At 39.8% G+C, this 23,150-nt stretch overlaps 2 protein-coding genes and 1 pseudogene across 6 annotated transcripts in view; 2 read left to right on the top strand and 1 right to left on the bottom strand.

Annotated features, from left to right (window-relative positions):
• UBR1 (ubiquitin protein ligase E3 component n-recognin 1) overlaps window positions 1-8,753 on the top strand; it is a 158,461-nt gene extending 149,708 nt beyond the window's left edge. The window contains exons 45-47 of the mRNA XM_061430916.1: window positions 4,612-4,782; window positions 6,058-6,159; window positions 8,413-8,753. Of these exons, the coding sequence (XP_061286900.1) occupies window positions 4,612-4,782; window positions 6,058-6,159; window positions 8,413-8,554 (415 nt within the window). The 3' untranslated portion in view covers window positions 8,555-8,753. The remainder of the gene's footprint in view (window positions 1-4,611; window positions 4,783-6,057; window positions 6,160-8,412) is intronic.
• Window positions 8,754-10,796: 2,043 nt separating this feature from the next.
• On the bottom strand, window positions 10,797-17,267 carry LOC133256126 (small ribosomal subunit protein eS6-like; annotated as a pseudogene).
• Window positions 17,268-22,378: 5,111 nt separating this feature from the next.
• TTBK2 (tau tubulin kinase 2) overlaps window positions 22,379-23,150 on the top strand; it is a 136,128-nt gene continuing 135,356 nt past the window's right edge. For 3 of the 5 annotated variants that reach the window (XM_061430922.1, XM_061430919.1, XM_061430920.1), the window contains exon 1: window positions 22,569-22,903. The gene's annotated coding sequence lies outside the window, so the exon portion shown is untranslated. Of the gene's footprint in view, window positions 22,478-22,541; window positions 22,904-23,150 lie in introns of those variants that run through there. The other 2 variants (XM_061430923.1, XM_061430918.1) reach the window with 2 other exon arrangements.

Raw genomic sequence — 23,150 nt, 5'->3', positions numbered from 1 at the left:
AGGTCCATCTAGTCGAAGCTGTGGTTTTTTCAGTGGTCATGTATGGATGTGAGAGTTGGACTATAAAGAAAGCTGAGCACTGAAGAATTGATGCTTTTGTACTGTGGTGTTGGAGAAGACTCTTGAGAGTCCCTTGGACTGCAAGGAGATCCAACCAGTCCATCCTAAAGGAAATCAGTTCTGAATATTCATTTGAAGGACTGATGTTGAAGCTGAAACTCCAGTACTTTGGCCACCTGATGCAGAGAACTGACTCATTAGAAAAGACCCTGATGCTGGGAAAGATTGAAGGTGGGAGGAGAAGGGGACAACAGAGGATGAGATGGTTGGATGTATCACTGACTCAGTGGACATGAGTTTGAGTAAATTCCGCGAGTTGGCGATGGACAGGGAGGCCTGGCATGTTGCACTTCATGGGGTCACAAAGAGTTTGACATGACTGAGTGACCTAACTGAACTGAAAATTTACTAATTCTTCTGCATGCTTCTATATGCTAGTCAACACCTTTGTAAGCTTTTAATTTCTGCTATTGTACTTTTCCATTTGTTTCCTTTTTATAATTTCTTTTACTGATATTCCCTACTCTTTCATATATTTTCCTAATTTCCTTAGTTTTTTTTTTTTTTTTTAATCAATGGTTTCTTTCAAAGAGCATATTTAGGAGAGTTAAAGTCTTTGTTTTTAGTGTGTTGGGCTTCCTTAGGGATAATTTCTGTCAATCTCTTTTTTTTCCTATGAGTGGGCCATACTTTTCCATTTCTTTGTAAGTTTTGTTGAGAATGGGACATTTTGAGTATTGTGATGTAATAATTCTGGAAATTAGAGACCCCCCCATCCTAGGAACTGCCATTGTTGCTTGGTAAAGGCTATAGTTATGTTTGTTTTAGTCTTTTCCAAGCCTTTTTTGCAAAGACTCTACTCATTGTTGTGTGTTCTGGAAGTGGAATCTCTGTTCCATTATCTCTGTGGTCAGCTAGTGACTGACAGAGATTTCTTTAAATGCCTGGATCCAATAAGAAAAAAAAAAAGAGAATGAAAAATATAGACTGTTTTGCCTCTTTAAATCCTCTCTACTATCATCATCACCAAGAAATCTGCTTCAGCCCATGGGAGTTGAAACAATGGCCAGTCCCTGTGCCAGCCCCTCAGTGAACTGCCAGGGAAAATTAAGCTTACAACCCTAATTTTTTGAGGACAAGGTTCTTCTTGTCCACCTTGGCAGCAACAGCAACACACTGCACCATGATTGCGGGCAGCCACCCCCATAGCTACCTGCTGTGGAGCTTGAGGATAAGAATGGTAATCTCTATATAAAATGCCAAAATTCACTGAAAGTTACCAGCCTCTTTTCTGTCAGGCATTCCTTTGGACACTGCAAATGTTTGTCCAGACTCAGTTCCCAAAATAATTGCTTCAGACAGTTCTTACCAGATTAGTAGTTGTTCTGGTAGAGGAACCACACTGTTCTCAGCTTCACAAACACGTAACCCTCTTGGAAATATCTTTTATACGTGTGTTTTTAGACACTGTTTTCCATGCATTACACTGTGGTGACCATATTCATCCACTGAAATAACACCGAAGAATTCTTTTTTTTTTCCCAAACACAATCTTATATGGAAGCCCAGTATTATATAACAGTAATTATAACCGTAAAACAGATAACACTGTGATTCAGATTTAAGTCTGGGTACTGGGAAGAGGAGTACACTCCTTTCTTGGCACCATGTTCCTCCTACCTCAATCAGATTAAACACTATTCTAAAGCAGTGTTTCTCAAACTTCCTTTTATCTTCTTCCCTTTCACTGATCACTTCCAAATCAAAAAAATACTGTCTGATAAAGACTAGTGAGAAGCAGTATAAACAAGTTACATTATAGTCATTGCTAATACCATATGTGAATTACCTGTTACTTGTATAAGAGAAAATCATGAGCTTAAACCCGTATTTCTATATAATAAAATTATGTTCTATAAAGATAACAGTAATTTTCATTTTGCAATTACCATCTTTAATATGATGCAAGTTATTTGACTAGCATAAGATGAAGAACAGCTGCTGCTGCTAAGTTGCTTCAGTCGTGTCCGACTCTGTGTGACCCCATAGACAGCAGCCCACCAGGCTCCCCTGTCCCTGGGATTCTCCAGGCAAGAACACGGGAGTGGGTTGCCATTTCCTTCTCCAATGCATGAAAGTGAAAAGTGAAAGTGAAGTCACTCAGTTGTGTCCAACTCTTAGTGACTCCATGGACTGCAGCCCACCAGGCTCCTCCGTCCATGTGATTTTCCAGGCAAGAGTCCTGGAGTGGGTTGCCATTGCCTTCTCCAAAGAACAGCACACCACCAGTGAAATGTCACTGAATGGAGAAATCAAATTCATATCTACTTTAGCATTGGTGTCTGAATATTTCATATTGGAATCATAGTGCATCATCTTGAAATAATGAGCCAAAGTTACTATTGATGCCGTTATGTATCCTTGATGCTCCAGTGGCATTACACACAACACCCATAGCAAATCAGACATGAAACTAGTAGTAACTTACAATTAAAAGGCAAGAATCTCAGTAGCCTGAAAATCAAAGCCTGTTCAAGACTCAGTTGATAATGTACCATTAACAAAGCGTCCTTTCCCCAAATTGCAGAAATTCCAAAGCTCAGTTGGGTGTTTTATAATATTCCCAAGCATTGTGCAACAACTAAACTTCTTTGTAAACCTAATTAGGTCTCTCACTAAACATAAATAATTCTCAAATTTAAGGATACCAATTAGTAATTCCAGGTAACTGCCTCTATCTGTAAGGTGACTTATTAGTAGTCTTTAGTTATATGTTAAATAACTTGCTGTCACTTGAAGGAACCAAAGGGAGAGATTGCATTTTAGGGTCATCTTAAGGGCTTGAAGAGCCCTTCTTTGGCCTGCTCTGAGAATCACAGCCCTACAGGATGACTAACGAAATTGTCTTACTTAGTTATACTATTGCTTTGAGTCACAAAGCCAGGGGATATAACTGGCCCAGAAGGAGCTTGGGCAGCCCATTGCTCAGCCTCTATTCCCAGTTAGAATTTACTTCAATATCAGCTTCCTTGCTGCTTGTCTCATGCAGACTAAGGTCAGCCAACTAAAGAAGTGGTTGTATCACTTACCTCTCAGCCCTTGAAAAATTAGCTGGATGATTTCAAAGATTGCATCCAGATCCAAATTCAGTGATTGTCCTAATCTTAGGGCTACATTGGTACCACAGAGGTCCAGTGAATAGATGTTGGCTTCATTCAAGAGTGTCAGGCAGTTGGCTCTTAGGAAGATCTGAGAAGAATGTTAATCATTAATCCAAGTGAAGATTCTCTTGGGTGATATTAGATATTATTGGTTTCAAGTAAAAATGAAAATAAATATTATGCTGTCTTCCAGTTTTATTTTTACTGCCAGTTTTCATTAAAACTGAATCATTTCTAGGTAGAAGTGTGGCCGCTCAGTGACTGTGTCTTAGGCATCATCCCCATTTTACTCTCTAGGATGGAGTTCAGCTATTCTGTGCTAAATGTGAAAGAAAATGCTGGCTTTATCCAAAAAGAGCAACATCCTGGAAGTGAAACTAATCCCCACATCTGTAGGAGACAGGAATGGAATACCTGTGCACAGAGTCCCTCTGCTCCTGTATAGACAATGGTGGTTTTCTTATCTTGCCTAAGACACTGGACTTCAGAGAATAAATTGTAAATACCCTAATGAAAATTTGTGTTGGTGCTCTTTATTCTAACCCAACTGTGGGCATCACTAGATCTCTCCTGGGGTTGCATTTATTTTTTGCTGTGCAAATTGATGTTTGCTTTATATCCATTATATAGCAGATAAGAATATAAAACGCTCCCTTTCAGAGATAGCAATTATCACTTTAATATAGAGTGATACACCCCTTAGGGGTCATTTATAGCAAAGATCTGGCATACCACTGTGTTAAATGGCCAAATCTCATAGTACTACTTACTTAGTTCAAGCAAGTCAACTTTGTTACTTTTTCCTTCGGAAGACTTGACTGTGTTTCTGGGTCGGAAGGTGCCTCAACTCAAAGACTACAGTCTCCCCTTTTCAAGCCTAAAGATCTTAATACTCCAAAAAAGTGGGGGAAATGTGTTCAAACCCTTACTAAAAATTGTGGTTAAAACAACTGCCACAGTTATATACCTTCAAAGTCATATTGCACCAACATTATGGACACAAACTTGACTGAACCAATCCAGCAGGGGGAAATTGGCTATAAATCAGTCATGTCAAATGAAGACTCAATTCTCTAAATGCATCTCAATCTCAAGGCATATTTAATTGCCAGACTCTATGGGAAATCACCAGAACCCTGCATATTCAAAAATAAAGTTTCTTACTATGGATTAATCAGAAGACTTTTTGTTGTCTTAAGGAGAAATATTAAAAGAAGAATCATCTAATTAAATGTTTCCTTGTCTTTTAGAGCTTGCTTCACTGCAAAGCTGCAAGTGCTGAAAACACTAATACATCTGAAACACTGCTAAATATTATATATTCATTGCTAACTGATTATCTTGCTTTTATTGTTTCTCCATCATATTAAATGGTTTCTTCCCTTTTGAGGTGCCCACGGTCTGCAGATGACGAGCGAAAGCACCCTGTCCTCTGTCTTTTCTGCGGAGCCATACTATGTTCTCAGAACATTTGCTGCCAAGAAATGGTGAATGGGGAAGAGGTGGGAGCTTGCATTTTTCATGCACTTCACTGTGGTGCTGGAGTCTGCATTTTCCTAAAGTAAGTAGGATGCTTCATAATTAACTTAGGGAATTTGAGTCAAGTCTAGAGGCCATTATGGCAGGACAGTATGTTGATAGGATATGATCTGTCAGAAGTTTGAGCGTAGACTTGTTATTCACATGCAGTTGAAATAGTTTTAAAAATTAGTAGTTAAAAAATAGGAATCTATTCACATTTTTATTATTTGTGGAAAACCTTAAATATGAAACTTTATATTGATTATTCTGCTATAGTGTAAAACTCAGGTAGAATGAAAGAGTTCAGAGTCTTAAAACTTACATTTTCAAAGGACATGTAATTGTTACTTTATATTGTTCTTTGAACGTTTTAATTTTCTTCACTTTCCTCTGTCAGTCAACCATTGTTTCCCCTGGTATGTTAGCAAATGACTGAGAACAGACGAGTAATCTCTCGTATCTATGAAAGAAGAGTGCAAGTTCCTGAGAGAGAGAGAATTCAAAGTCGATGGCGTGTGCTTTTTCTCTCCATTCTCTCCATGTAATATAGTTTCTGTTTACATAAACCCAAACATCTCGCACACTGGGGAATATGTAATCACTGCTTCTCAGCATCTGTTGGAACAAGGGGAATAAGGGCATGGAAGCCAAGTTCAAACATCTATTTTCTTTTAGGGAATCTACAGCAAGTCACCTACTACCTATTCCAACCGTTTATTTTAATCATTTCTCTGTAGAGAACTTACCCCTACACAAACATTATTTTTTATTTTTCCATTTCTCTGCTCTAAGAGTCCCAGGTATCTTCAAGATTGCAGTGGTTCTTTATAATGTGTACTCTTAGAGGCTGGCTCTAACCAGAAAAGGCATGACACTTCCATAGATGACCTTCTTTCTGGCCCAGGGTTATCAGACTAGGAGATGTGGTTCTGTTCTTTGGTTAAGTTCCCTCCCCCACCTCCAGGTCATAGGTCAGGAAAGAGGGCAGAAACAACCCTAGCCACTATTTTCCAGGGTACCTATGGTTCAAACAGGACAGCCTCCTTCCTCTCTTCAGTATATTTAGCCAGTACTACTGGCTGACCCCATTTCCCTAAATCCATGGATCCTTTCCCATAGCGTCAACAAAAATAGCAATGTTCATTTTCTTTTATTTAGACAAAACACAGTTTAGTCTACTTGTCTATGTTTATATTATCTTTATACTGAATTCCTAACAAGACACCCATGGCCATTTCTAGATTAGCTTGATGCAGTGCCTGTCATTTGCATACATGCACTTCCTAATATTCCTGTCATTTGTTTCGTCCTTCAGAATCAGAGAGTGTAGAGTGGTCCTGGTTGAAGGTAAAGCCAGAGGCTGTGCCTATCCAGCCCCTTATTTAGATGAATATGGAGAAACAGATCCTGGCCTGAAGTAAGTTTTTTTAAATTTTACTCAAATTATTGTACGTGGATGGTAGCAGGTCTTTAAACACAAAAGCTAGTGTTACGTATTGAGAGATATTTTAAATAGCTATAAGTTGAAAATGTTAAATATGATGCTATCCTAAGTGTAACAAATAATTTTCAACAACTTTGTGCTTCTCCAAAATTTGAGGGTAGGGTCTTCCCTGGTGGTCCAGTGGCTAAGACTCCCCACTTCCACTACAGGGGACACAGGTTTGATCCCTGCTCGGGGAACTAAGATCCTGTATGCCACATGGAGGCCTCAAAAAAAACACAGAAAACAAATTGGGGGTAATAACTTCTCCAAAATATTTAGACCCAAGTCATCCTAAAATTTGATGATTTAAGTTTAAGTTGATAAATAAAAGAAAAAAAATCTGTGGTGTCCAGTGAGGGAGCTTGGTTTAAAATGGATATTCATAGTTTCCATTGCCATACTTTAAACTTTTTATTAGTCAGCTATGTCAGCCCCCTTTGCTCCCAAGCATTAGCAAAAATACTTAGAATCCTGAAATTTTCTATATCCTTCACTGATGTTAACAACTGGAGTACCACCCATGGGTATGAGAAAAAAAAAGTACATCTAGATAAAGGTTAGATCCCCTTACCGTAAACTATCTCTCTTTGTTTAACTGAAAGTTTGTTCTTTTGAAGTGTATTACTCAATATGAATTGGCTTATTAAATGAGGTTTGGAATTTCTTTGTTCATACAGGAAATTGTTTATATTGTAACAGCTTTTAACCTGTATAGAGAAGGTCTTTGGATTCAGGAAGAAAAACGCTGGGTGGTGAAAGTAGTTTATGATTGAAGATAGGTCTGAGTTGTTCCAGGAAGGTGTGAAGAAGCAGAATTTTTAAATTAGTTACGTGATATGAAAGAACTCAACCAGATGAGACATGTGAGTGCCTCACGGCTGAGAATCTCACAGTTTTCCATCATTGGCAATAACCAAACTTCGGTCATTTTGGACTAGTTGTTATACAGTGTTACAAACTGTGTGACTTTAGAATTGGTGTGGAGTACTTTTATTTAAATACTTGCTAATCACCAGCAAGTTTGTTGTGTCAGAAAGACATAACAACCAAATATTTCTGAGGAACAGCAGATAATTTGAGGGCTTAGTGTGACACCTCACACCTAATGTCAACCATTATAAGTTCAGAAATCAAAACTGAATAAACTGGATGAGGCCAAAAAGCCATTAAAGACCTACTTAGGCTAGCAACTCAAAATTGAATAGAACTGCGTCAAGTTATAAACCTTTCTGGTGACTTAAATGAGGTCCCATAATGCCCATGGTATGTGAAAGTGAAAGTGTTAGTCACTCAGTAGTGTACAATTCTTTGTGACCCAGTGAACTGTAGCCCGCCAGGCTCCTCTGTCCCTGGAATTTTCTAGGCAAGAATACTGGAGTGGGTAGCCATGCCTTTCTCCAGGGGATATCCCCAACCCAGGGACCGAACCCAGGTCTCCTGCATTGCAGGCAGATTCTTTACCATCTAAACCACCAGGGAAACCCAAATGTATTTGGTCTTTCCTAGCACAATGCATTGGAGAAGGCAGTGGCACCCCACTCCAGTACTCTTTATTGGAAAATCCCATGGATAGAGGAGCCTGGTGGGCTGCAGTCCATGGGGTTGCTAAGAGTTGCACACGACTGAGCAACTTCCCTTTCACTTTTCACTGTCATGCATTGGAGAAGGAAATGGCAACCCACTCCAGTGTTCTTGCCTGGAGAATCCCAGGGACGGGGGAGCATGGTGGGCTGCGGTCTATGGGGTCACACAGAGTCAGACACGATTGAAGCGACTTAGCAGCAGCAGCAGCAGCACAATGCATACGTGCTCAGTCATATCCAACTCCTCTTCTTGTCCTCCAGGCAAGACTATTGGACTGGGTTTCCATTTTCTATTCCAGGGGATCTTCCTGACCCAGGGATCAAACCTGAATCTCCTGCATTGCAGGCAGATTCTTTACCACTAGTCACCTGGTATACTTGACCTATTTTTCTGAATCAAGGAGTAGGTGTCTGATTCATTAGCCAAGTGACTGATCCAGGTCATAGTGATCAGTGTTGAATGGAAAATATACTTTTTAAAACCTTGTCCTGGTGATTCCACCAGTTCCAAGAGTATCTCACACGTTCAGTATAATTTAAACAATAAAGATATTACAATTACTTGATTCAAACTTACGTGTTTTGTTATTTTCTCCTAAAGGAGGGGCAACCCCCTTCATTTATCTCGTGAGCGGTATCGGAAGCTCCATTTGGTGTGGCAACAGCACTGCATCATAGAAGAGATTGCCAGGAGCCAGGAAACTAATCAGATGTTATTTGGATTCAACTGGCAGTTACTGTGAGCTCCACCTCCACCTGGGAACAATCACGAATAAAGACAGGAATGAAGACTGATTCAAAATTATGGAGACCTTGCTGAAAGCTGGAAGGGTTAAAGGGTCTTTTGCTCCATGTCCAGATTCACATACGTCAATAAAATATTCCTTAATGGAGTATTTCTTTCAATTAGCAAACATGTTTAAAAGGGAAAAAAAAAAACAACATAGATTAATCTGGTTTATGTTCCAGAACACTAAAGAATTGCTTCTTCACCCCAAGTGTCTGATTCTGCTAATAGTTCCAGAAAACTCATTTCCCTTCATCGTCTGTCCCATTTCACTCCATCCATCTGAAAAGTGAAGTCACATCAAGCAGTTGGCAAGCATTCTTATAAATTAACTCTTCTACAATTTGGTTTTTTCCCCCAAAATTTGGTTTAGCTAATGGATCACAGACAAGATTTTAATGATCTGTGATAGTCTCCCTTGCAGCTAAAGAGGAATTCAGAAACCATGTGGTATACTTCAGTTGAGAAAGTTTTCTAAAAAGTAAACCTTTTATTAATATGTCTCTCTTAAGGAAATGCCCCTCATGTTACACTTACTGGTTCAGCCAAAAATTAATTTCTCTATGGAGTTTCCATTTCTACGGCAAATTTCTGCTGATATGGAAATGCTTTCTTTCCTTGAGGTCAAGTTTCTGTAGACCTCAAGAAGAGTTAGGATAGTGTATTCATTATTTATCCCTGATGTGACAAAGCCTGCAATCCTCACCTCTGATGGTGAGGATTAGCTTTGTTGGGTTTTGAAATTATACTTTCATTTTACAAAGGCAAGTTTCTAAAATGAGTTCACTTATCTCTTGATTGTGGCACCACTGTATTTAATTCAGAAACCTGTTGCAGTTCTGTTTAAACTATCTATAGAGGGTAAAAAAATTCCCCCAATGAGTGGAGCATTGGATATAAATTAGAACAATCAGATTTAAGCCTGTTCTGTAACCTTCTAATGTCTTTGTAAGACAGATCCTTCATTTGTTATCTGTGTGCAAACTTTTCATAAACTCTGGGTAGATGATGCGTACAACCAACCAAAAAAGCCATGTGATCAGTGGTCTGTGTCCTGTTATATATAACATGCTGTGGTTGAGCCATCTTGTTTATAAATAACAGAGCTCTCCTGAATCTGTGCATAGACTTCTTGGCTTTAACTTTTTATATCAAGAATTTGGAATATAAAACAGAAGGCAGAAGAGAAATTGAGATCTTATATTTTAGTTTCTGTTGTCTCTGGGATAAAGTTAGAAGTTGGAAAGATGCATTCAAAGACTATCTTATTTTGCCTTTGGTGACCATGGTCATATGTATTTAAATGTTTTCCTACCTTCTTTTTGCTCAGCAAAAGCAAGCAAGTAAAAATATATTTGCAAATTGATGATACACATTTGGGGTTAGGTTTTTTGGCATCTTTATGTAGCATAAGAAAGTCTGGATTTTTCAATAAGGGATTGGCATGAACAAGTATCAGAATCACAATCATGATTTTCTACTTGAATAATTATCATTCAGAAAATATCAGGAAATATTAATAGATTTAACTCTAGTGAACAATTTATTAACTAGTGGTGGGTGAGGATTAGAAATTTCAGTATTCAGTTTGTCAAATTTACCAGTATGATTAAATGATTACATTTCCCTTTATTTCTTATATAATTTGTTGGATGGATTGTCTGGAAAGGTTTGAGCCATTTGCCTGGGAAACAGAAGATGCTCACTTCTGCCCTAATCAGTTGGCTCCAGTTTAGCAAAGATAAACTGCTTTTTCATTTCTAGCCTTTTCCTATCCACTTCATAAATCCTAGAGTTAGGCTCTCAAGCTGCCAGAGGGACTATCCTACAGTGGCCAGTCAGATCTTTACTGCCAAAGAACCCATTTCCTGTTGAGTTCCATTTCCTGAGATTTTTGCACTGTAGATGAACTTATGTTCTCAGTGCTGCCCCCAGCCCAAGGGATTTCTAATTATGTTCAAATATCCTCGTTGTCTGCCTTCATCATTGTAAACAATTTAAAAGCTTATGAACTTTAAAAATGAGCAAAAAGTCATTTTATTTTCTATAGTGTATTATGTGGAGGAACTGGTTCAACAGATTGGCTCCAAGACTGCATTTTTCTAATGTTTGGTGAGGGGCTGGCAGGAATTTTAATGATGCAGTGAAGAACATATATCTGTATAATTAATTTATTATGTTGGTGTATGGGCTGTGAGGTCACCCTTTAGTGGTCATTTGTCATTTCGTAACAACTATGAATTTTGGTTCACTGTGATGATCATCTATATTTAGTGACTGCAACTTGTTTATACCACTGATTCAAATTCCATCCATGATGAAGTTATACAAATAATGCATATATTGATATCTTTTATTGCAAAATGTAAATTTAAAACTTGTATAATGTTCTGTGCTTTTTGAAATAAAATATCTTATATGTGTATATTTAAAAAGAAAGAAAGGGACTTCTCATGTTTGGGGATTTGGGTTTGAAGTATAAAAAACGATACCTAGAATGGAGCTCTAGCTAAAAGTTATATTTGTCAGCCCCAACAAACTCTTTAAAACACATAGGCATTTTGTGTAATTGTCTCCAAACTTTTTGACCATATACTCTTTATCAGTAAATAATTTTACCTTCTTTGTTTAGGGGCTTTCTCAACACATACTGACAGACATCATCTTCTTTGGAGAGACTGAAAAGCTTGCAGATTCCACTAGCTTCCTTGGCCCCAGGCAGTGAGGCACAGTAACATCAGTGAGTCCAGGAATATCCTCGTCCCTTTTTTCACGATGACCAGATTGAGAACACTCAGATTGGCTTCCACAATGCAACTTCATACAGATTTGTGCTTTCTTTCTCTAGTCCTCCTTGGCCTATAATAGGAATGTCCCTAACTTAGTAGCAGGTGGACTCAGCCATGGGTCAAGACACCCTGCTTCATGGAGAAACCCTGTTTGTCATTCCCACCACTGATTCAGCCCATGTATAACCCTTCCATTCTTCACCCAGAGTGTGAGCAGCAACTTCTGTGGCAACATGCTTCTCATAAGAGGTACGAAGTTTTCATTCATCATCCATTTCAATGAGTTTCTGGCAGCCAGTGGCAGGGAAAGAGATGTTCAGCTTCATTCTGAAGCAGCTGACTACCTCCGAGTCACTAAGACAAAGCTCACCTATTTTTTAAAAAATTGGATGAGCTAACAGTCAGATGAACATTAAAGAGATGAACCAAATTTTAAAATGGGCAAAAGATTTGAATAGATTTTTCTCCCCAAAGAAGATGTACGTGTAAATTGCCAATAAGTTCATGAAAAAAGGTGCATTAGTCATTCAGTTCAGTCGCTCAGTCATGTCCAACTCTTTGTGACCCAATGAACCGCAGCACGCCAGGCCTCCCTGTCCATCACCAAGTCATTAGGGAAACGCAAATCAAAATCACAATGAAGTATTGCTACACACCCACAAGAATGGCTGTCTTTTAAAGATAAAGACAGATAATGTGTTGGTGAGGATGTGGAGAATTGGGACCAAATACAGGCAGTCCTTACTTTGTACAGTAATGAATTACTGCATATATGGTCATGTAAGCTGGAACCATAGAAAGCAATCTTAGTAATCAATGGGAAAGGTACAGTTGTTCTATGGCCTTAAAAATTTTGGGTCAAAACAAACTCTTAACTGTCAATAGTAAAAGTATTGGGAAATGAAAATAGTAAAAATAATATTTATGTAGTGCAATGTAGTTTATAACATTAGAAACATTGAAAATTAAAGTGTTTTTTTCTAAAACTTACAAGAAAATAACAAGCATGCCTGCCTTCTCTTTGTATAACTTATGATGATACAAAGTGAGCATCTTTTCTAGGCATTGGCAAATTGTCACATTTCTAAGTTTGGATCAGCTTCCAGAGTTTTACCCTTTTGTGTTCCAAAGCCGTGAAATACTTCCAAGAGTTCCTTTAGTGTGAAGATTTTTGGTGTTCCTTCCAGAACATTCGTCATAACCACATATATATATATATATTAACCACATAACCACATAAAATATATATATTTTGAAGTTTGCCTTCACTAGCTTCTGACACACAATCTCTCAAGTAGCAGTAGTCTCTCAAATTCCATAGTTAACTACTACTTCTATAACTCCAGTATAACTTATAAAACATCTAGATTTGACTCGAATTTCACTTCCAGCATTATCACTTTCATCTCTTTGCTGCATTTTTATCTTTGTTGGCCATTCCCTGTTTTGGGTTGTCCATTTTCTTAAAATGTCAAATGGATTTATTACTGGGAGACAAGGAGACAACACAACTATATGCTTTGCCCTCCATCACTGAGCTGAACAACAGATTTGTAATGTCCAATCACCAGCAAACTCTGAAAGAAGTTACAGAATTGGTCACTGATCATTGACACACATCTGTTATTTAATGATTTGTGGATTGAATAGCCATGTAATTTGCACTTTATGAAATTACTCAGTTATATACCATCATAAGTGAAATTTGAACCGTTTTGTTGAGGATTAATTTTAATAAATTAAAACATGGTAACTGGAAAATCTTGCATGTAGGAACTGTGCAGGCTGAGGATATCTTGTAGTAGAACAGCAACTTTCCTAAAGCAAAACTACAGGATATAAAAGGATGAGTAGACACATTAATAAAGGAGACTTTAACAAACATCTCACGATCCTAGATAAAGTGGACAAAGAATTAAGAAGAATATAGCAGACCTAAACAACATAATCAGTGTGTTGGTTAGGTCCTACAGTAAGCAGATACCGAGATTTGGGAGCAAAAAAGGTTTAAGTTGTTGCACTAAGCCATTCATTCAGTCACAACTGGGCAAGGGAGTACCCAGAAGTGTCCAAGTAGATCATCTAAATTCCACACGTGTTCCTTCTCCTTAACCCAAGAGCTGCCCTACCTTCTGCTCATCCAGGTCAACTGCCCCTGCCAAAATGGCAACTCCTTTACTCGCTTGCTAGTTGCATGCAGTCCAAAAGACCACAGCCATAGTTTATAGTTTAGGAGGACCCTTGCTGTGTCCCCTGGCAAGAGTGAAACACTGCTGGGGACCAAGACATCTAACTGTGAAGAGCCCAGAATTGCAAGGAGAGAAAGCACAGAATTCTCTAGGGAGTCACTTAAGATGTGAGTTGGAGTGACTGCTTGATTCCCGAATTCTAAGTATTCTTCCTGTTAGAAACACAGCAACATATAAAGGTTTCTGATTCAGTGCGTTCCATGTGTTTTATAAATAATTTGTATCATTTTTAATATCATTAATTTTAATATTTTCCTTTAGATGTATTTGATATTTACTATGTAGGTAATAAACATTTTTTCTTTTCTCTTCCAGTATTTATACTTTATTTCTTCTTTTACTAAATGGATGGGAGAATAGAGTGTGGTTACTTAATAACAAGAGTGAAAATTGATCATAAAAAAGCTTTGTAAGTGATACTCAGGGCAATGAGGAAATCACTAATATTGTTTTCATAGATGAAGAATAATGTGATCAGATTTGCAGTTAGAAAGAGCTCTCAGGCTACCCTGTGGAAAAAACAAGACACTGCGAAGACTGGAAAGAAGACCGGCTAGGAGCCTCAGCTGAAATAATGTAGATATTTCTTCTTCTCCTAAGAAGGAGAGTGGCAGTCGAAATGGAGAATAATTGATTTTTAAAAGATAAAATATGTCTGTCTGCATTTAGTGCAATCAAATGTGATTTTAATAAGCCAATCAATTAAAAAATGCACATATTAAGTCATTTTGAGGATAGACATTTCCTTTAGGGGAAATTCATCTCCAGAAGACACTAAAAAGAATTTTATAATAAATGTTATCAAACTGTTAACAAAAATGACTTGAAACAAATGAACCTATCAGGCTCAGTGTAAAATATAAAATGAAAATAATGCAATTCAATGAATGCAAAATCAGTTACTGGAATTTATTTTCCTACAAACAAGCCTCAGTCAGGGGCGGTCACAAGTTGTTTGTGGCAGCTGCTGGAACTAGTTAGCTAAATTGTAATAGTTGATGTGGTCCTCGATAAACAATATAGATGAACTGAAAAAAGTAAATTATCTCTTGTTGTCATTGTCCAGTCACTATGTTGTGTCTGACTCTTTGCAACCCCGTGGACTATAACATGCCAGGCTCCCCTGTCCTTCACTCATCTCCCAGAGTTTGCTCAAATTCATGTCTGTCTAGTTGGTGATGCTGTCTAGCAATCTCACCTTCTGCTGCCCCCTTCACCTTTGGCCTTCGATCTTTCCCAGCATCAGGGTCTTTTCCATCAGTCAGCTCTTCCCATCAGGTGGCTGAAGTATTGGAGTTTCAGCTTCAGCATCAAACCCTCCAATGAATATTCAGGACTGATTTCCTTAGGATTGACCCATTTGATCTTGGATTTCAACAGACTCTCAGTCTTCTTCACCACAATTCAAAAGCATCAATTCTTTGGTGCTCAGCCTTCTCTATGGTCCAACTCTCAAATCCATACATGACTACTGGAAAAATTATAGCTTTGACTAGGTGGACCTTTGTCAGCAAAGTGTTGACTCTGTTTTTTAATATGCTGTCTGAATCTGTCATAGTTTTGCTTCCAAGGAGCAAATGTTTTTTAATTTCATGGCTGCAGTCACCATCTGCAGTGATTTTGGCACCCAGGAAAATAAAATTTGCCTCTGCTTCCACTTTTCCCCCTTCTATTTGCCATGAAGTGATGGGACCAGATACCATGACCTTAGTTTTTTAATGTTGTGTTTTAAGTCAGCTTTTACCTTGATGTACTACCCACTAAATTTCTGGACGTTTCACTTGTCATCTGCAGATTTATTTTGTAGAACATTAAATATCCAAGTAAAACCACAAGAAATATATTTTTAAAGATCATATTTATATCATCATCTGATTTCTAAAAATTATATAAATCCCTACCCACTGGATAGTCAGCTTTGATTAATAAGACAAAATAGAAGAGCCTGTTCTATTCCAATACAGCTGGCAGTGGAATACTATGGCCACTAGGGTGCGCTATTAGCATTGCCAGTCAGTTATTCTACTTTAAATCACAGAAAGCCATTCAGCTTTTGGAGCTGCTAATCGCTGAACTAGATTGAAAATCACTCATTTTCCAGACTGTTGCAGACACAGATCAGGAATCACATCACCTCACCACTTTCTCATTTAAAAATTGTGAGTATCCAATAAAAATCCTCTTGATGAAAGTGAAAGAGGAGAGTGAAAAAGTTGGCTTAAAGCTCGACATTCAGAAAACGAAGATCATGGCATCTGGCCCCATCACTTCATGGGAAATAGATGGGGAAACAGTGGAAACAGTGGCTGACTTTATTTTGGGGGGCTCCAAAATCACTGCAGATGGCGATTGCAGTCATGAAATTAAAAGACGCTTACTCCTTGGAAGGAAAGTTATGACCAACCTAGACAGCATATTCAAAAGCAGAGACATTACTTTGCCAACAAAGGTCCATCTAATCAAGGCTATGGTTTTTCCAGTGGTCATGTATGGATGTGAGAGTTGGACTGTGAAGAAAGCTGAGTGCCAAAGAATTGATGCTTTTGAACTGTGGTGTTGGAGAAGACTCTTGAGAGTCCCTTGGACTGCAAGGAGATCCAACCAGTCCTGGGTGTTCATTGGAAGGACTGATGCTAAAACTGAAACTCCAATACTTTGGCCACCTCATGCGAAGAGTTGACTCATTGGAAAAGACTCTGATGCTGGGAGAGATTAGGGGCAGGGGGAGAAGAGGACAGAGGATGAGATGGCTGGACAGCATGACCAACTCGATGGACATGAGTCTGAGTGAACTCCAGGAGTTGGTGATGGACAGGGAGGCCTGGGGTGCTGCGATTCATGGGGTCACAAAGAGTCGGACACGACTGAGCAACTGAACTGAACGATGCTTTGTTAATTGATGACTTTGAAACAAAGTGAAAACCTAAAAGACTGAGCAAAAATGTAGAGAATTTACTGTTCTAGTAGGACCCAATTTGTAAAAAGTTAGATTTTAACATTTAGTGGTTTGTTGTTTTGTATTCCATAAAAGTTAGGCATAAATAGGAAGTCGATCAAGAAATAACTATGATTAGAATTACTTTTGTAATTGCAAATTAACTTTTAGTTTCTTTTCTAACTTTACTAATTTCAATCAATGAGTGTCAGTCTTCCCTAATATTATGGTCTATTTTAATGATCACCAAACACCAACAGGTTAAAAGACAGTAGACTAATATATCCAAAACTGAGATTACTTTGCCTACCTGTGTCCCCTCCCCTGCCATTTTTTTCTTACTGGTTCCTTTTTCTTTGAAATTTCTTTAATTAGAAATAACCCCTCACAGCAAAATAAAGGATGAAGTTTTCAAAAATGCAAACACTTGAAGAAGTGTATTTAATGTGAATGATGTATTTCTGTCAAAATGAGCATGCTGCTGAAATTGGCTTAAGGAGGTCAAGCTCTCAGAGGACCCTCCCAGATGTGGCCTGCTGCCTATAGTTTGCTGACCCCTGTTCTAGAGCACCTTTGTAGCCTACATAATATACCTCTAATAGTTATTACGGTGCATTGCAATAGGATTTGCATATTTGCTAATGCACTCTGAAACTCTTAAGGACAAAGACTGTTTATTCATATGTGTTTTTCCAGTGCATAGCAGAGCAGTTGGCATTGATTGGCTTTTAAAATTTTTTGTTTAGTGGATTAAGTAACATTCAAATAGTAACTGGTTAGATTGACGACGAATTTAGAAAACAGGATTGTTTGCTGGTTTGTGGAAATGCTTGAGCACCAGTCCACTACTAGCTTCACATTTCAAAAGACCATGGAGAGTTTTTAAAAACAGCTTTATTGAGATCCACTGTCAGTGCCTTGGGCCTCTGTATCCTTGGGTGCTGCATATATGGATTCAACCAACCATGGATTGAAAATTTCAGAAAGTTCCAAAAGCAAAATTGGAATTTTCTGCATGCCATACTACTGTTCAAAGAGTATTTATATTCTGTTAGGTATTATAAGTAATCTAGAGATGATTTAAAGTATATGGGAGGGTTATATGCAAGTACTACGCTGTTTGCTTTTCTTCTTCCAGTTGTATTGAAATATAATTGACACACAGCACTATACAAGTTTAAGGTGCACAGCATAATGATTTGGCTTACTTACACCATGAAAGGATTATCGCAAGTTTAATGAACACCCGTCATCTCATATAGATACAAAATAGAAAAAAAAATTTCTTTGTGATGGGTACTCTTAGGATTTACCCCCTTAACAACTTTCATATATAATGCACAGCCTAAAAGACAAGAAAGCAAAAAACATTTTTAAAAAGCAGTGTTAATTATATTTATCATGTTGTACATTGCATCTCTAGAACTTATTTATCTTATAAATGGAAGCTTGTATTTTTTGACTGCCTTCATTTTCCCCTCCCCACCATCTTGCTTCTGGTAACCACAAACTGATCTCTATGATTTTGTTTGAAATATAATTTATCTACAACACTGTTAGTTCCTACTATGCCATTTTATATAAAGGACTTGAGTATCCTTGGATTTGGGTATCTGCAAGGAGGACCTACAGGAGGGATCCCCTACAGGAGGAGTGGTGGTCTGGAACCAATTCTCCAGGAATACCAAGAGATGACTGTAATTCACATGCCATACAATCTACTCATTTAAAGTGTACAATTATGAGATTTTAAAAAATTGAAACATAATTCATATATTACTAGTTTCAGGTATACAACATGAGGAGCTTCCCTGATGGCTCAGACAGTAAAGAATCCGCTTGCAATGCAGGAGACCAGGGTTCGATCCTGGGTCAGGAAGATCCCTTGGAGAAGAGAATGGCAACCCACTTCAGTATTCTTGCCTGAAGAATCCCATGGACAGAGGAACCTAGTGTACCTCTGACCACAGGGTTGCAAAGAGTAGGACACAATTAAGTGACTAAGCATGCATACATGCATACAATATGAGATTTATTTTAGAAGAGAGTGGGAAAGCAAAAGGTATGTGGTCTCTTTTCCTTGAATTGCACACTGGTTCACTGTGGTATTGTACAAACTGTAAATAACTAGACTTATTTCCTGTTCAGATTTAGAGGAAGCTTAACAAGTAGTAAATCAGTGGATATTTAAATATGGGTAGAGGAAGCCACAAATAAAGGTAAAGAATAAAGTATGTTATTTATTCTGTGCAGGAGAAAAGAAGCTGTGTTGAAAGAGGTTTTATGTTCTGTGGGGAACTCAGTATAAATCTGAACTTTGCTCATTATCCTAGAATACACTCTAAGGCTAATCCTAGAATCAGAGTCTCATTGTTTCAGGCTCAGATATCCAGAGCACACATCTCTAGATTTGAGTCGTTCTTCTCTGCCATATTTTTGTCAGTCTTACTATATTAGTTGGGCTTCCCAGGTAGCATTCGTGGTAAAGAACCCACCTGCATGGTGAATTGCCTCCAAAACTTAGTGCTTAAAACAACAGCAAACATTTATTGTATCACATCCTTTCTGTGGTTCTGGATTTTGGGTGTGGCTTAGTTGAGTGGTTCTGGCTGAAGTATCTCACAGTGGGGTAATCAAAAGGCCAGCTAAGCCTGCCGTCATCTGAAGGCTTGGCTGGGTCTGGAGTATCTGTTTCCAAGAACAGTTCACTAAGATGGTTGGCAAATTGGTGCTGATTATTGGTGTAATGCCTGAGTTCCTTGCCAGATAGCGAGCTGCTCCAAGTGGCTGCTTAAGAGTCCTCATATTATAGCACTGGCTTTCCTCTAAGTGAATGATCCAAGAGAGCATAAAGTGGAAGTTGCAAAGTAAGTCAGAAAGAGAAATATAAATACCATATACTGATGCATATATATAGAATCTAGAAAGATGGTACTGATGAATTTATCTTCAGGGCAGTAATGGGGAAACAGACATAGAGCACAGACCTATGGACTCCAGGGGAAAGGAGGGAAGGAGAGAGTGAGATCCATGGAGAGGGTAACAAGGAAACTTACAATTCCACATGTAAAATAGATAGCCAATGGGAACTTGCCATATGCCTCAGGGAACTCAAACAGGGGCTCTGTGACAATCTAGAAGAGTGGGATGGGGCAGGAGAGGGAAGGGAAGTTCAGGATAGAGGGGACATGGGTGTACTTATGGCTGATTCTTGTTGATGTATGACAGAAACCATAAAATTCTATAAAGCAAAATCCTTAAATTAAAAAAATAAAGTGCCAAAAAAAAAAAAAAAAGTGGAAGTTGCAAAGTATTTTATGACCTAGACCTGGAATTTACACAATTTCTGAAAAACCCTATTGGTTAAATGAGGCAGCCCAATTCCGCATGGGAGAGACTATACAAAGGTAAAGATACCAGGAGGCATTGATCATTGAGGGCCATCTTAGAGGCTGGCTACCACATTTATTTATTTTGTAATATATATATGAGATACATGTATCTCAAAAGGAGATTCCTGAGTTCTTGTACCAGCTCTTGAATAATATATTACCTTGCCATTTATCCTAACTAAACAAATATCTCTTGGAACATACCAATCATTCTCAAATGGAAAAGACCAAGGAAAAAAAAAGAGGCCTGGGAAGCCATTTTCCTTGGGAATTCCTATACCTGTGGCATTAGCTCTCACTATAATATATACTCTCAGTATAATAATATTCATTGTTATACTTCCTAGTCTGCTACATAGTGCTGGTGCTCAGTTGAGTCTGGCTCCTTGCGACCCCTTGGACTGTAGCCTGCCAGGCTCCTCGGTCCATGGAATTCTCCAAGCAAGAACACTGGAGCAGGTTGCCATTTCCTACTCCAGGGGATCTTCCAGACCCAGAGATCGAACCCACGTCTCTTGTGTCTCCTGCACTGGCAGGTTGATTCTTTACCACTGCACCACCTGGGAAGCTCCACTCTGAAATATACTGTTGTCTTATTCTCAAGAAATTTATCATACAGCACTTCCCTTTACACTGCACCTTTTTTTCCCTCTTCAACTCTTTAGATACAGCTGCTGGACTGCTTTCTCACAGACTTCTATTTTTCTTATCTTTCATGGATTTGCAAATGAGAGTTGGTCATAAGATATCAGAGGAATAATCATCGTTCCAACGTTTGGAGAACCCAGCTGTATCTACTAACTCATTCAAAATAAACAATAGTTCTATGAATAAATTCACTAAAACCCTTATCTATGATAGCAGAGATTATATCTGGGTAGCTTGAAGAGGACACACTATATATGCAAAATGAGTGAAAAATATTCTCTTCAAATGGAGAATAGCTATTTGAAATCCTGCTATCCATAATTTCAATGAATCTGGACTTTGTTTTCCCCTATAAACATCTTTAAAATTAAAGAAAATTATTTACAGAAACACTGATCCTTTCCAATTCAAATTACTTGCCCTGACAATACCCTGAAGTGAACTATATTCTGTGAGACAAAGTAACGGAAAAAGCAACTTGTGGTTTCAATCAGTGGAAAGAAAACAATTTGGCAACTTCTTAAAGTTTGAATAGAACAAGAGAGCTGCATCATCAATTGCCTTTAATGTACATTTTGTCCTGCTTTTTATCCAAGGATCTAGACATGACAGAAGTGCCTGCTGTTTTTCAAAGAATGTCGAGAGGCTATGGCATTTCCTGAACAAGAAACGGATTCAATAATAGTTATGAGACTGAATATAGGATTCATATTTAACCATTTTATATTCTTAATCAACTTTAATCATAAGGTCACTTGAGGAAATAAAAAGATTTAAAGTAAAATGAAGCTAAGAATTCATCACAATCTTTTCAGTCCATGGGATTTCAGACTCCCAGGAATGACTGTGATTATTAAGTAAAAACAGCACTGGACACGGGAGTTTATGAGATTGGAGTTTGGTTCTTCCACTAATTAGTTTTATAGTTCTAGGAAAGCTGTTAACCTCTTTGAGCTTTTTCTTCTGTAGATTGGTGGGTAAGGATGGCAGAGGGGTTTTATCATAAGGTTTCCTCTTTACCAAAGAGCTTGATACACCAAAGACAAATTAGCCCACACAGCCTCCCTCTTCGCTCCGCCCTTCTCGCTTTTCTTTTAAAGTCTTAGTGGGACTCCCGCAGTGTCCCCAAGAAGCCCATACTGGACACCTCACGGGGGGTGCTCATTAAACCCTTCACTGGGGGTGTTTCCCAAAAAGGGAGTGAAATCTTATTCTTCATGAATGTGAAAACCGTAAGGATACGCCGGGCTCCAGGTTGACTCCTTTCTGGCGGTCTCGGTCTCCTTTCTTCCTTACACTTTTAGGCCTGTTCCCAGTACACACCAGTGAATAGCTTCATGTTAGGCTGTTCTGGGGACAGAGCCAATTTGCCAGATCCTGGCACCGAGGTTTCTGAGGAGGTGGCAAGGCAGGGCCTCAAGATTTGGGGCCCTTCGCGACCGAACTCCTCGGCGTGTGTAAATTCGTATCGTGACAAAGCATTTCCGATCTTCCTCCGAAAAAACCAACCCTGGCGTCATAACTCTGTGTCTATAACCAAGATAACTGCTGAGCTAGGACGACGCCACTATGCGCCAACCACCAGTCTCAGAAGCCCTACTTCGCTGCTCGGGACGAGCGGGCAGTTGCGGCTGCCGCTGGAACTACAAGTACCAGAATTCCCGCGCGCACGCGCGCTGCCATTGTGATGCTCCTTTCCCGGTAACTCGCCCTCTCAGGCAAACCTGAAGATAGCGGCAATTCTCCGGTGGGGGGCGGAGACGCTCCTTGCCTGACTCTCCGCCCCTTTCGTGATAGGCAATGGGACCAGCCAACCGACTTGGCGGGCTTGGGACGTGCTCTCCAATCAGCACCTGTGGCGGAGAGGTGGGCGTGCGCACTGGCAGGGCAGGTGGGCTAGGCTGTGCTGGGTTGCGAAGGGGGAGAATAACGTCGGGTCGGGTCAGCGGGCGCTGCAGTAGTCGCCGCAGCGGCGATGGGAGCGGTGGGGACCAGGCGGCGGCGGCGGCGGCAGGAGGAGGAGCAGAGGCTGGCACAAGCACAGCGGCTGGGGGCGGCCAGCAGCAGCAGTAACAGCAGCAGCCGCCGCCGCCGCCAGTAATCGCGGACGGTACCCGAGGGGACTACCCAGCCGGCCGGCCCTCGAAGCCGCGCTCCGGTCCCGCCGCAGTTGGCGGCGGGGGATGGGCAGGCGGCGGCCGTCCCGCCTGCTGAGGGTTGACCGCTGCAGGTCCCGGCTCTGAGCTGGACCCGAGCCCTCCTTCCGAAATCCCTGCGACCGCCGCGGCCCAGGTAGGACACACCCCCCGCGACCCCCCCAGGACGCCGCTGGGGGAGCCCCGCCCTCTCTCGGTCCTGACCCCCTCCTCCGGCCGCACCCCTTGCCCAGTGACGGACCGTGGTGTAGAGGGGAGGGAAACCGGAGACTCCTCGGTCGCTACCCACGCCCTGGGCTTGTGCCAGACTCAGTCACTCCAACTTGGAGACCGTCTGCTTCTCCCCGGTTTCTCCGGAGGGTTGTGTCCCGTATCCCCAGAGG

Source organism: Bos javanicus, chromosome 10 (genome assembly GCF_032452875.1).
Source record: "Bos javanicus breed banteng chromosome 10, ARS-OSU_banteng_1.0, whole genome shotgun sequence".
NCBI classification, from domain to species: Eukaryota; Metazoa; Chordata; class Mammalia; order Artiodactyla; family Bovidae; genus Bos; species Bos javanicus.
This window is presented reverse-complemented; position numbering and strand designations above follow the sequence as displayed.